Source organism: Drosophila melanogaster, chromosome 3R (genome assembly GCF_000001215.4).
Source record: "Drosophila melanogaster chromosome 3R".
NCBI classification, from domain to species: Eukaryota; Metazoa; Arthropoda; class Insecta; order Diptera; family Drosophilidae; genus Drosophila; species Drosophila melanogaster.
In genome coordinates this window covers 7,767,250-7,780,723 of record NT_033777.3, presented here as the reverse complement: position 1 = coordinate 7,780,723, position 13,474 = coordinate 7,767,250, and the positions used below count along the sequence as shown (strand labels likewise).

Genomic DNA, 13,474 nt, shown 5'->3' with positions numbered 1-13,474 from the left:
CTTCAGTGCAACTATAAATTTAGCTTCTGGTTATACATTATCCTTACTTTCTAAATTGTGCTGTTATAGTAAATATTGCAAGAGCTAACTTTACAGACAATAATAAATAGGTAGGAATAAGAATTAGAAATAATTCATTTAAGTACACTTTTCAGTATGTAATATATTTTGATGTAATATACAGAGGAAACCGAAAAATGTATTCTTACTGCAAATAACTTACATTACGAGGTAAGAAATAATTGGTAGATAACGTGAAAGTTACATTCTATAATATCCTGTACTGTGTATGCTGTTAATATACAAAGAAAACCGAACAATGTATCCTTACTGCTATGTAAGAAGTATTTTGTAACTTACAAATAACTTACATTTCGAGGTAAGAAATAATTGCTAGGTAACGTGAAAGTTACATTCTATAATATCCTGTACTGTGTATGTAAGCTGTTATTATACAGAAAATGAATGAAAAAGGTAACCTTACTGCTATGTAAGAAGTATTTTGTAACTTACAAATAACTTACATTTCGAGGTAAGAAATAATTGGTAGATAACGTTAAAGTTACATTCTATAATATCCTGTAGTGTGTATGTAAGCTGTTATTATACAGAAAATGCCGAAAAATGTAACCTTACTGCTATGTAAGAAGTATTTTGTAACTTACAAATAACTTACATTTCGATGTAAGAAATAATTGGTAGTATCCTGTACTATGTATGTAAGCTGTTAACTTTTTCCGAAAGTATTAAAGTGCTGTTAGTGCATAAGAGCCGTTTTTAACATGGTCTGGTTTTAAATGGTTCGTAGACCGAATTCGCCCTGTATAACACTGTAGTTACTTTTTAAGTTTTTATGGTACAGCTGAATAGTATATGACTTCTTATAGAATACCAATTCGGAGTTAAGTTATAGCAGCAAGCGCATGAACCATTATAGAATGAGTACTTATTATGGCGAGATGTGTATAACATATTTCGTAGCAGAACGATATGACGTATTGGGAAGTGCAATTGAACGTGTTTTCAAAAAAATTTGGTTTACCACTTTGCGGAAAATTAATCTCTTATTCCCAAATAAAAAGGTTTGTATTTTAAATCAATGCATAATATTAAGTTCAATGAATCGTCCCAATTCAAAGAATTCATTTTAATGTCGGACACGCTTACATAGCAAGACTGCAAGGACACTACACGTAAATGCTTAAATTGAGCTCCGGGCACGCTCATGATGCCATCAACCATTAGGGAGAATTTTGGGGACGGAAAACAAAACACCAACCCACGGACATGTTTAGTTTTTATCATTCGCGCATTTGTTCGCGGACTCGTGCTTACCGGTGACCCATTCCCTCAGTCCAAACTTTCAGGTTGGTAATCTGTTGGATTGTCCTTCATAAGCTGAGAGATTTTTTTTGGTCCACAGTCTATTGGTTTCCCTCTCTGGATTCTGGAATTTTACGTTTTAAGTGTAAGCGGATACCGAGCAACTGACACGTGGAATGTAAGCGTTAAAAGCATTTTATCAACTCATAATCCATCTTTTTCTAACTAAAAATTCCTCCTCACTTCAATTAAGTTCAGTTTTATTTGGATCTAATTTGAGCTCTCACTTGAAAGTAGAGCACAAAAGAGGTAAGTGCAGAGGCAAATTAAGAGCTCGTAATTCATTTTTCATTTCACCTAATAGATGGAAAATTAAATTGAAATGTAATTTCCAAACTACTTTATTCTCAATCTTTGCAGTCATATGCCATTTTCCTTTTAGGTATCATAATTCAAAAGTAAACATATATCCGATTTGGGTTTTGATATATTAAAGTTATTAGGCAAGCTATTATTTTGAAAATATTTATTTAATGAAGAGCCTTAAATATACATACAAATACAATTTTAATTTTTTTTTTTGAAGTAGTAAAAGAAAATAAAGAACTTCCCGTTCTAGTACCCGATGTTAAAGACAAGATTTCGACAGATGCTTAGTATATAATTGTTTTTTCAGTGCAGTCGCATTGAGTAGTGTAGACATCGCACCCAGTCGAATCTGGATGGGTAAATTCGCCGAACTAATGACCGCATTAAGTAATTCTCCTCTCACTTCGCCCCGAGAATTACCCAGTCTATTGGGGATATCTGGGTCTGGATTCCCGGCAGTCTCGCAGTCTCATTGGGGAGCGGTTGCTGGCCCTCTGCATTTGAATGGCTTACTCAATGGCGCTTTCGTGGTAATTGGCATTTGGCTTTGGCTTGTCCGAATGCCAAACTGGCTAAACTAAATGCATAACTAGTTTCGGCTTCTTGTTCCGAGTGGATTCTGATGCTTAGACTGTTGTTGCTGAAATTTGGAATTTAGATGTATTTTTCAGGAACAGAAAACACAGAGAACAGAAAAACGAAATTAGTTGAGCTTAGCCAGCGGTAAAACGAATGCAGAAACATGCAGATCGTTAGGCGCTATTTTTTGGTCTTAAAGGCCGGGCTTTATATATTCAAATTGTGCGGGAGTCGAAATCAAATGTGAAATGCCTTGTTCCGCAGTAGAATCATTCGAGTTTTTACGACTTTGGCGCAAACAAATCCCGAGGCATTGTTAAGGTTTTTATTATTTAATTTATTTCGGTGTCAGTTTAAAAGCTATTTATTCATGTGTCAAGTGCCTGCAATTGATTCTGCCCGGGCGCCTAATGGATTATAGATAATGCCAATGTACGTGCCGCATAGATAGACATGCTTAGCCCAATTTGCTGGCCAACATTGTGCATTGCGGACCACCCACAGACGCACAAGAAGCCGAAATAAAATTAGCATTTTTTGTGGATTCGATTTGCTGGTTATTTTTGTGGGCTAGGGTTTTCTCTTTTCCCCAGGGCAAGGCTTTTTTTCCCCCCTTCTCGGTGAAAATCTGTTTCAGTTTTTCTCTACCGTTGGCGAAACGCAACGTATTTCTTGTTTATCCCGGCCGGTTTGCACCTCTGCCCGAGCTGCTTGTCTTTGGCTTCGAGTGTGTGTGCTGCGGATTTCACGCGAATTTCACCGATGGTTGCTCCGGCTAAACCACCTCCCCCAACCTCCCAGACCACCCATACCACCTGAAAACCCCACGCCACATCAACAGCGTTTTCGCGAACAATCGCAAGTGAATTTCGCCCCGCAAACGAATTTCGGCGGCTTTGACGGCAGCAATTTGAGAGGTCCACAAGCCCCCAAATCCTTGTCCTTGTACTCAGTATCCTTGTTCGGGTTCGACAGGCGCTATTTGAGCTCCAGTCGAGCAATAAAGATGATTGGGCACTTGTGATTAGTGGCGGAAATGCGGAAAGGCAATTCCCCCACAACTACCGAAGGTGGTCCAAATAAATCCTCTAAAATTGCCTCGCCTGATGGAAGTTTTCTGTGTTTCGATTTGTTTATGAGACTGGTCATTATTTTGTACAAGTTCCACAGCAAGGCTCATTATGGCTTCATTAACAGGCAGCTCTCCTCGCTCCCTATAAACCGAAAAGTTTTCTCAACTCTGGCTAATGGCAAAAACTCGTCACGCACTCTCAGCCAAAACTAAAAACTTTATTGTCACTTGTGCGATATACAGGAAAACCAGCAGCACACACTCTCGCCCACAGATGAAAAAGACCGAAATTGGAATTGACAAGATTTAAGCCGGCTCTGACTGAAGTTTTGTGTCGACAGTCTAAGCCACTTTTCCGAGTTGCACAGACAACGGCCAAATGCAACCGAAACTTTTTCGTTGCCCCCCAAAAAGATGCAGAGCAATGGGGCATGCACTGGATCCCATTCAATCGACTGCAGGTGGCCACTCGGAGAAAAGTACTCTTTATATCGATTGTTTCAATGAAGCTTCCAGCTTCAGTAATTTCGTTTATACTGAACTATGTTATATTTTTCATAAATATTAAAGACTTCATTTAAGTGTACAAATTTTGTAACTTCCTCTCTCCTATTCAAATTGATGTGAAAGTTCATAATTAATGTAAAAAGCGATTAAATTAATGAAAGTACTTTCGTGTATTACTCTGAAGGCTGTGTAATGACGGGTTGAGATGCCTAGAAAAAAGCCCTTCGAATGCTCTGAAAATCATTTTTATTTTTCCTCCGTGCAGCCGTACATGCCAGTGGCGTCACAAAGTTGGTTAGCAAAGTCAAGTAAAGTCAAGTCAATGACTGACTGGAAATCAAATCTGCCCCATCCGAACCCGAACCCGAACCCAAACCCAGACCCAATCCCAAACCAGAACCAGAAACCCATCGAGGATGGCTGCATTGGCTGGTGCAAAAAGCCGGGGCTGATGCTCGGAAAATTTCATAAATCAAAGTGCCGTCGGAGGTGCGTGCAGCAGGACTCGAGTATCTGAAGGAGCGGCAGGATTCAATGCACGGCGCTGTAATTGCTTTATGCTCTGGAGCGTGATGCGGTCAACAACGCAACGTGAGCGAGCCATTTTGATATGGTCGTAACTCTCATCTCCTGCGACCCGCATTCTCAGCCCAACTGGTGAATTGGAAAAGCTGAAAAGTTTTATGCTATTTTTTGGTTAGCTGGCTGCTCGATGCTTTGCCTTGGGTAATGCTGTTATGCCGTGCGGGCTGGACAAAATTCCAGCTGAGCTAGAAGGCCGGGCATAAGTTGTGTCATTGGGGTCAGCAGACACGATACTTTTATCCGGAAACTTTGAGACAACTATCCATTTCCATACGACATATTCCCAAAATATTGCTGACAAAGTAGCCAAAAGATAAGTGCTTGAAGTTATAAGCTTGAGGGGACTTTACACAATACCTGGTTATCGACAAAAATAACGACTACTTCAGATTTTGTAGTTCACTTATGCTAGCAATTTGGTAGTAACAAAGCAGGTACCGCGTTATCTGCTGTTTATTCAAATTAACAATTATTCAAATTTATTTTTAGAAATAATTTATAAATAGAAGATATCCTTCGCTATCAGATACCCATTACCCAGGTGGGGTGGGGGGGAGACATAATATTTTGAATAACGATTGAAAGGTATGTTTAATCCCACATAAAAACAAAATAAATTAAAACAATACATAACTTTTTGCTTTTTTAATGATACAATTATATTATCAAGACATTATGATGTTTCCTTGCGTTGCAAATATTCACGACATGTTCCACATGTTCTTCTGCGAGCTGCTATTACAAAATTACCCTTGGCAGAAAACTTTAAAAATTGCATGGTAGCGAGTGATAAATTATGCTGTCCCCATCACACTCTGCGTTATGTTTTATGCGGCCCCTAAAAAATGATGTATATGTGGATGATAAAAAGTAGATTGCAAAACATCAAGCGAAACACCTTTCGTCCAGAGTGCATCGCACTCGAATGTCAAAGCTAATAAGCAGCTTCAGTGGAAATATTTTTCCCGGGGGAAAACTCCGTCGCCGTCCTTTTTGCCTTTTTGCCGGCTGTTCTATTTCGTGGCAGATTTATGGGTAAGTATAAAGCAGAGGAGATGACGTTGAGGCTTGGCAGGTGTGAAAGTTTGGTGCCCACATGTGGGTGTAGCTCCCCGTTTTCGCCTTTTCAGTGTTGCAGGATTATTAAGACAACAAAAAGCTGCATACTTTGCGAGTGGCTCTAATTAATGAAAGACTTTGCCGTTACCCTTCTGCCACTGTCAATGCATAAAGAAATTTTGCTAATTAAAAATAATCGCAATAGCAGGGCTGCTCTGCAACTTTGTCTTTGCCTCAGTGGGCCAACCCCTTATGCTTCTCCTATTCTGCCCAGGGGAAAATTTCCGAACTGGTCGGCCATTTCTTGTGATTATTTTAACAACTTGGCCATGTTGCTGCACTCACTAAGGAACCTAAGAACCATTTGCACCATGGACACTTGGAAAAAATGTAGTAAATATTTTTAACCGAGCATTTTGTCTCCAGGGACTCTTTTTTACTCGTAGTCTATTAGTCTATTAAGTCAATTAAAGTTTAGTAATGTACTTTGTTAAGTCACCTTAGCTACCTACATACAAACATTTTATAAATTTCTATTCCTGCTTTGTTTCTCAGTTTCTCAGTTTTTCAGTTTGAGGTTTTTTTTTAATCCCGGAAGGATTACTTCGTATTTCCAATTTAAGTAGACAAACTTTTTTCTCTCTGCATAAGTCGTAGAAAATGCTCGCGGGCTGCAAGTAATTGTCTCTGGCTCGTTGCTTTGGATTTGGATGCGGATTTGGCGGCTTTGGCTGGCAACATCATTAAATGTGTACATAATGGAATTGCTGTGATTTGTTCCAAGCGGAAGATTTATTATCGCCCAGCCATTTTCCAGGCGAAAAAATCGGCATTATGTTCCGCATGCCTGGTGACAAAGTGCAGCCAGACGACGGCTTTCATTTTCTGTTTCTGCACAGCAATCGGGTCGTTTACATAAACACTTTGGAAATTTATTGCTCTTGGTTGGCGTGTGTGTCTGTCAATGGCAAAAGTTTGTGCATTTCATTTGTGCAAAATTTGCTTACAACTCAAATTGAATTAACCTGATGACTCAGTGGAATGTGGGGCGGTGTTCCAACGAATGTTTTCGACCCAATTCCAGCCGATTCCTTAGAACTCATAGCGGCGAAATCTTCGGCTTATAGAAATCCTCATCCGAAACGCCATTGTCGTATATAGTTGTCGTGACAGTTGAGCCATATGCCAACTCATTTGCATTGAAAGTTTTTCCCTCTCACAAGTTTTGCAGTGAAACATATGCTCGAAACCCTATTAGGTCTTCATCAAATTAAAATATGTCGTCCTCGAGGAGAATAATGCTCGGAGCCATGGCTGAAATTAATTGCCTGCAAAACTATACAGAAGTCATCCTGGGACTTCCTCCACTGGAGAAGAAGGTGCACAATTTCGCAGTCATCAAATAAATTAAAACTTGACCATGGACCCACTAACAATGAAGGAAGCAGCAAAGTCTCTAAAGTCTCAGTTGAGTTGCTCAAACATCTGTGCAAAAATGTGTGTGGGCTTGACAGAGATTATGTCTGGATTGCTGAATTTTGGGGACACTGGAGCGAGGGCTTGAAATGAAAATGAATTTGTGACAATATGAAATACTTGTGCATAAGTGAAATTGTTTCATTCTGCCGGGGCGAAGTCCGCCGGCAACCCAGTAAAATAATTGCCCAATAAACAAATGTTTTTGAAAATATGGTCCGAGTGCTCAGCAAACTTATTTCCGTAATGGACTCGGCATCAGGCCCAAAATCAATTTTCATGTCTGGTTCAATGTCATTTCGAAGTGGCGTACAATTACACCCGTAATCCCCTAGCATATGGCAGTAAATCTTGTTGTTTACACTCTCGTTGACCATCGACCATTGTCAATGTTTATTGTTTATTGTTTAACGCTTTTTCTGAATGACGTTTATATTTATATTTATATTAATATTATCAATGGCGGTGAACACATTCTATTAAATGAAATCCGCTATCTTTAAATGCAGTTTGTGGGAATTAGTAGCAGATTGTGTTAGTTTGTGTGCCCAGATTTGACCAACCACTCTGTTATTTGGCCATTTCCCCATTGGCAGATTGAGTTTGCATTTAATACCTTATACGTGATCCATCTGGTAATTAATGTCCCTCGTAGGCCGGTCGGTGAAATAAATTGGATTTGTTGTTAACATTTTAGTCACTGTTTTGTCATTACGCGCTGTGGGAAAGCTGCTGTCAATTTTGTGGCGACCAAAATGACGGTTGGCCAAAAGGCCAAGGGAAAACATCCACAAATTGATGAGATGAGCACTTTAAAGGGAAGTCGACCTGTCTCGGCATTAATAATCCCAGTGCGTGATCAAACTTCAGTCAGCCAATTGCTGGCTACTTATGCCCATAAATAGTTCATTGCATTTCCATTAGGCACTTTGCGGCAATCCGGACGACTGTTCGTTGACCTAATGCGAGCAATTCATTATCTGCAATTAGAGTTCAATTCACAGGCTCTGCCTGGCCAAAGTTCAAGGATCGGCTAGGCCGGCCTCTTGAGGCCATAACACATCATTAATGGTCTCTGCGGCCGGTTGCCAAAGAAAAGTGTAACAATAATGGGCTCGTTTGTTTTCATTGCACACGTGCCGGAGCCCCGACTTTGGTCAAATGTGCTCTTAATAGACCCAGCGTTTTGGGCCATGTTTTTGCTGTGCAAACATTGGCCAACTCTCCTGTCGGCGGCAGCTCCTATTCCCCCTTCAGTGGGCCACTCTTGTGGTCCGGCTGATGGCTCTGTTCCGTCAACTCGGGCGGTTCAAAAAATGAAATTAAATGCGCGAATGCATGTTTAATGGCGCGAAAATGTGTGGAATCTTTTTGAGAATAATTTTCGACCACACCTGGATAATGGGTGCAAATGTGGGTAGATTAGCAGTCGCACTACTCCTCATAGATTATTAGGAGGGACCATTATTAAGGGTACAAATAAGTCAATGAAAGTTCGAACAGGGCCCTGTTAGTTTTTCATTTTTTTAGGGACATCATAATTACAAAGGCTATCCAATCGCATTGAGAACTTTCGAGTTCGCAACTCTATTTCGGGCTCACTTGCAAAGTTTTTTTTACAATGGATATCCTTTAGCATAATTGCATGCATATTGCCTGCAATAATTGCATGTGATATTATTACAGAGATTCCTTTTTTGGTTTTTATTCCACGCCACTTTGAACCAGCCTGATTGTTGAATTAAAAAATTAATGAATGATTTTTGAAATGCCAATGTGAATGGCCGTGTAAATAAAATACAGCAGCCTGACCCCTTTCCATATATCGTCTGATGAATCCTCATGATGTTCTCGGCTGTTTCCATGTATATTTATAAACACCAGCGGCTTAAAACAATAATTCCCCAAGGACTCAGATGTTGTTGACGGTGACAACTATGTGGCGTATTTATTAAAGCGTTAATTGTCGAATCAAAGTAGTCACCGCATAAATAAGCCATTTAATATATCTCAAAAATCTCCAGTTTCCCAAGAGCAGTATCAAATTTTCAACATGTCCGCGACGAGCCTTGTAACCATTAAGTCGATCCCCTCAGCGGGAGATGTCCTGCGGGGTAAAAATGTACCAGTTCACCGCCTCAACGCGAAGTTTGTGGCCAAGGCCCAGGAGAAGGCTAAGAAAGTGGAGGAATTCCTGACTAGGACGAAGACCACTTCGTTGGTTTCCTTGTCAGGACTTGCTTCCCGATATGAGTTCCATCGTCTCCAGGAGCTCGACGAGTGGTATGAGCCAAGGATCAAGTTCCACGACGAGGCCGATGCCAGTTTGCATCCCAGCTACGATATAAAGCACTTTCAGTAGTCAGTTAAGAAAGAACTTGCTGAGTTACTTAGGTTTCCTGACACACCATTATTTCCAGCGATCTTAATTGCTATGTGCGGTATCTGGACTCCAAAGCGAAATATGATAGGCAGTTCCTTCACGAAATGGAGCACATTATTGCCAATCAACGCAATATCTGCGACCAGTTTTTCCTGAAGAAGTAAGCTAAAAGTTAGAAATGATAACATAAATTAACCGGGACTTTCGTGGCTTTTCTAGAATCCTGTGCTATAAAACAATGTGGCCCCCACTGCATACAAAGAGGGAACTGAATAACTTTGTCTCAAAATTCTTTCAACTGCCTCCTAAGGAAAAACGTCGCGTCGAGTATCTGTTGAAAACGGATTTAAGTCTGGGTTGCTAAAACTGATCCAATTGCAAAGTAAATGAGCCTTTTTATTCCACTTGGAAATGGTTTAATTAGCTCATTTAATTTTGCAATTATTCTCTGCAAAACTGATAAAATTACCTTATGGAAAATTGTACAGCCAATAAATTTAATTATGCAATTAAAGCCTTTTTTATAATTTCGCTGCAAAGTTAGTGAGCTAACAAATTGGATGGCTGGCGTAAGAACTGTAAGAAAATGTATTTTATGATTACTTGTTAAATTTTAATAGGATCTCGTTTACAAAAAGGTTAGTCAATCGGACAGCAACTAAATAGTTTTGAATAAAATCCGCATTTGTTTAATTATTCCACTAAATTACATTTAAACAAACTGCCGTTTGTGCATATTAAATATTTGAGCTGCGCTCATAAATAAATTCAAACAATGAATTATTATATTGTTAAACTGTGTAACTATGTGAGCAGATTCATGTTTAAAAGCAATGCAATTGTTTCGACCTCTTTTTACAAGTTACCGATAAGGGATAAATGTGTGCGTGTGTGATTGTATGCGTTTGTGATTGTGTGCGTTGACAGGAAGTGCGTCATTTGTCAAATGCTATTTTATGACCATTTTTTAGCCGTTCAGTCGAGTTTTGTTTGCACCGTGTATACACCTGAAAAAGAGCAAATTTACAAATGTTTACGCAGTGAACAATGACCAGAAACGCCATGTGAATTTGCTCTTTAATTCAGTTATGCCCTTGGCTGAGTTTCTTCTTTAAAATTAATCAAATAGAGTTTCGATTTATTGTTTGGTTTTCGCATAGGCCACAAAAAATAAACAACCATGAATAACTGGTCAGCCGAGGGTAATTTGCAAAGGTTTCACAATTTGAAATCGGAGCTGTGAATGCATTCAGGCCTGTCATTAAATCAAATATTTGTTTTCAATGTGACTTATCAATTTACAGGCATTAGACACAAGGATACAGGGATTTAATCATTTTGCAAGAATTTAGCTCAGGCTAAGCAAACTAGGAATATTTTCCGCTCCAATTCACGCATCACCCGATATTAAATTAAAAACTGAAGAACATCCTTGCGTCCTTTTCGGCGCCCCCAACACTTGGAAACTGTCATCCCATAGACGCTAATTCATGCTCGAGTGGGCTTTCAACCTCGATGGCCAACTTCAATTAATGCCAAAGTTCCAGCGATTTTAAAGTCGGTTCCGGGAAGAAAGCCCTCGCAAGGGCTAAGGGTAAAAAAAATCACTGTGAAGCTCTGGCATCCGCAGCTCACAGCTATAAATTATAATTTCCGCATGCTGAGCCGCCCCAGCCCCGTTTACGCCGCCATTCCATATACCCAATGGCCTGACCATCGTCCGGTCAGTCCTGGTTTTATGATGCTTATGGAAAAAATTCCTGCCACTGCATGGCTGCAAGGTGTGCGCCAATTTCCGGCACATGTGAGCGTGTCCGTATCCGTGTCCGTGTCTGCTCGCTCCCTCTCTTTTTGATACGTATAATTTTAAAAATGTTTGGCCGACACCCCTGTCCGTGCCCATACATACATATGTTGCCAGAATAGCCGGCAGAAAAAATTATAATTAATAGTGCTCGAAAAGAGTGTCGGAAAAAGACATAAAAGGGACAAACTTATGCATAACTTAAAGTCGCAGGCTGCCCACATCGTAAAGCAATGGATTTATATTACCCATACGCACTGTGTAACCAGTGGCTCAATGGGATTTGGACCACACACTCGGTTAAATGTAATGCTTACTGCTCCGACACAGCGGTGCGCTCAGTAGAGTTTTATTATTATTATCCGACCCAATATATATATATATGGATTATACATTTCACGTTAATACATATTTCGTATTTTGTCAAATCAATACAAGTAGATGAGTATTAAACGAAGGGGATTGTTTAATATTCATTGATTACTCCAAGAGAAATGCGTATTCCGTAAATCATACCAAATGGATAGCCATTTGTTTTTATTCATTGAACATGATCGACATTAAGCACGCCCAAAGGATAAGCATTAGCATATTTATCACGCATACGCACTGGGTAACCCTCGTTTGAGTAAACATTGAACTTAAACAAGGTGTAAATCGCGACTCCATCACCGCAACCTTTCAGACTTCGTGTCCCGCGTTTAGCTTTAACCTTTTGGCAATACCATCCGATTTTTACGCTGCGCAGCCAATTTCCCAGCGTTCACGTAGCGATCCTTCATTTCTGCCCCACTCCCTACGCACAAACCCACTTGCCGGGGTAATGAATGTTGTTTGTTTGTGCAACATATTTAACAACAAGTAGCAATGCTGAGCAATCATTGCTTGCCAACTCGTTTGTTTTCTTGACTGGGGTATTTGCACTGGCTGAAGCAGTTTGCTTTGGGGAAAGTATGATTAAGTTCTGCTGGGGACTTGAGTGTAAGTAATGTACATCTTGAATATTTGTTACGCACTTAAGTGCTTGGCTGGTGTTTTCTTATGTTTTGAAGGTTTGAATATTTGTATCATTATCATTAAAGTTACACATTTCAGTACAAGTTCACTCAGACGATTAATAACTTTCTACTTGCGCAGTGTTAAATAAATTTTTAATAACAATAAATATTTATATATTTCTTCATTTATGTTACTTCCGCTTGATTGCCCTGCTCCACATGAATATTATTTAAAAAATGCTATAGCTGGAGTAAGAAATTTCCTGCGATTTCCTTAATTTCGTAGTCCATAACTTCCGACATCAAGATTTCGTGGCGCACACATAAGCACTCACCACCACAGCCGCAAAACCGCCTGTGTGTCTGTCTGTGTATGTGTGTGTGTGTGTGTGCCTGTGGTCCTAGCTCGCTGGTCGTAACTTCCGCTCAGAACGCACACCACTTGAATTTTGTGTGGCATTGCAAAATGCATTTTATACGCAATAAAAATACACTTACGGCGTTTTTTACAGCTCGCTCGCTTTGAGGCTGTCCGCCGCCACGCCCCCACATCCGCCCACTCCACTTTCTCAGGCGATTTCATTTCTTTTGGCGCCGTTTTTCTACTATAATATTTCCTACTTACAAAATAAGAACGAAAAGTCAGTTGGTCTGCCAGTGGCTTGTTTGTGTTGTGTTCTGTTGGTTAAGGAAATTTAATGAGCTACTTAATGCTGTTGTGGTGCACTTCCTACTAGACCCGAACCCATCCCTCTCGCTTTGCGGTTTTAACAAGTCGGTTGTTAAATAAATTTAAATTATATTGTCGCTCCCTTTACAAGCCGTTCTGCGACTCGGTGGTCATTCCTTTGCCACACAAAAACACGTTTTTTCGCTTGGGCTGGAAAAGTGTGTGCCACAAGTTTATTAATACTTGCCCTGCCGGCGAACACTTATTCATCTCAATGCTTCGAGAGTCTGGGGCTCGGCTCCTGTAAAATATCGACAAAGAAGTGAAAAGAACTCGGTGAAAAACGAATGCCTAAAATAAACACAAATAAATTGCCTCATCATCGCATTTACCTGGCGGCCATATTTTAGCCCAAATGATTCGAAACTTTTAAGCCGACGAAGAAGGCCTGTAATGTTTATGAGAAACCGCAAAATGTTGCTCCCGAGAATGAAAATTTAATCAAACATTTTAAGGACGCCGGTGCGGTTTCGACATCGAGAGCCTGAGTCCATAGTTCCGGCATAGAAGGAGTTTTTTAAATTTCACATGTTCAGCAAATTGTTGGAATATTTTCCGACATTCTGTTTGAGTTGCCTGCAAAACGGCT

The 13,474-nt window shown here is 40.0% G+C and overlaps 1 protein-coding gene and 2 long non-coding RNA genes across 4 annotated transcripts; 2 read left to right on the top strand and 1 right to left on the bottom strand.

Annotated features, from left to right (window-relative positions):
- The first annotated feature begins 4,955 nt into the window (after positions 1-4,955).
- Positions 4,956-5,314, top strand: lncRNA:CR46226 (long non-coding RNA:CR46226). Its single transcript, NR_133359.1, has 2 exons — positions 4,956-5,020; positions 5,106-5,314. It is a non-coding gene; the product is annotated as a long non-coding RNA:CR46226 (long non-coding RNA).
- Positions 5,315-6,140: 826 nt separating this feature from the next.
- Positions 6,141-6,695, bottom strand: lncRNA:CR46225 (long non-coding RNA:CR46225). The gene has a single exon (NR_133358.1). It is a non-coding gene; the product is annotated as a long non-coding RNA:CR46225 (long non-coding RNA).
- A 2,272-nt stretch (positions 6,696-8,967) lies between these two features.
- Positions 8,968-9,864, top strand: CG11286 (uncharacterized protein). 2 transcript variants are annotated; one of them, NM_141478.2, is made up of 3 exons: positions 8,968-9,331; positions 9,391-9,513; positions 9,573-9,864. In NM_141478.2, exons 1-3 carry the CDS (start codon positions 9,024-9,026, stop codon positions 9,715-9,717), a joined length of 576 nt encoding a protein of 191 aa, NP_649735.1. In that variant the 5' UTR covers positions 8,968-9,023; the 3' UTR covers positions 9,718-9,864. The 2 variants fall into 2 exon arrangements, with proteins under 2 accessions (NP_649735.1, NP_001246968.1); NM_001260039.1 differs by having other exon boundaries at positions 8,968-9,513.
- The last annotated feature ends 3,610 nt before the right edge of the window (positions 9,865-13,474 follow it).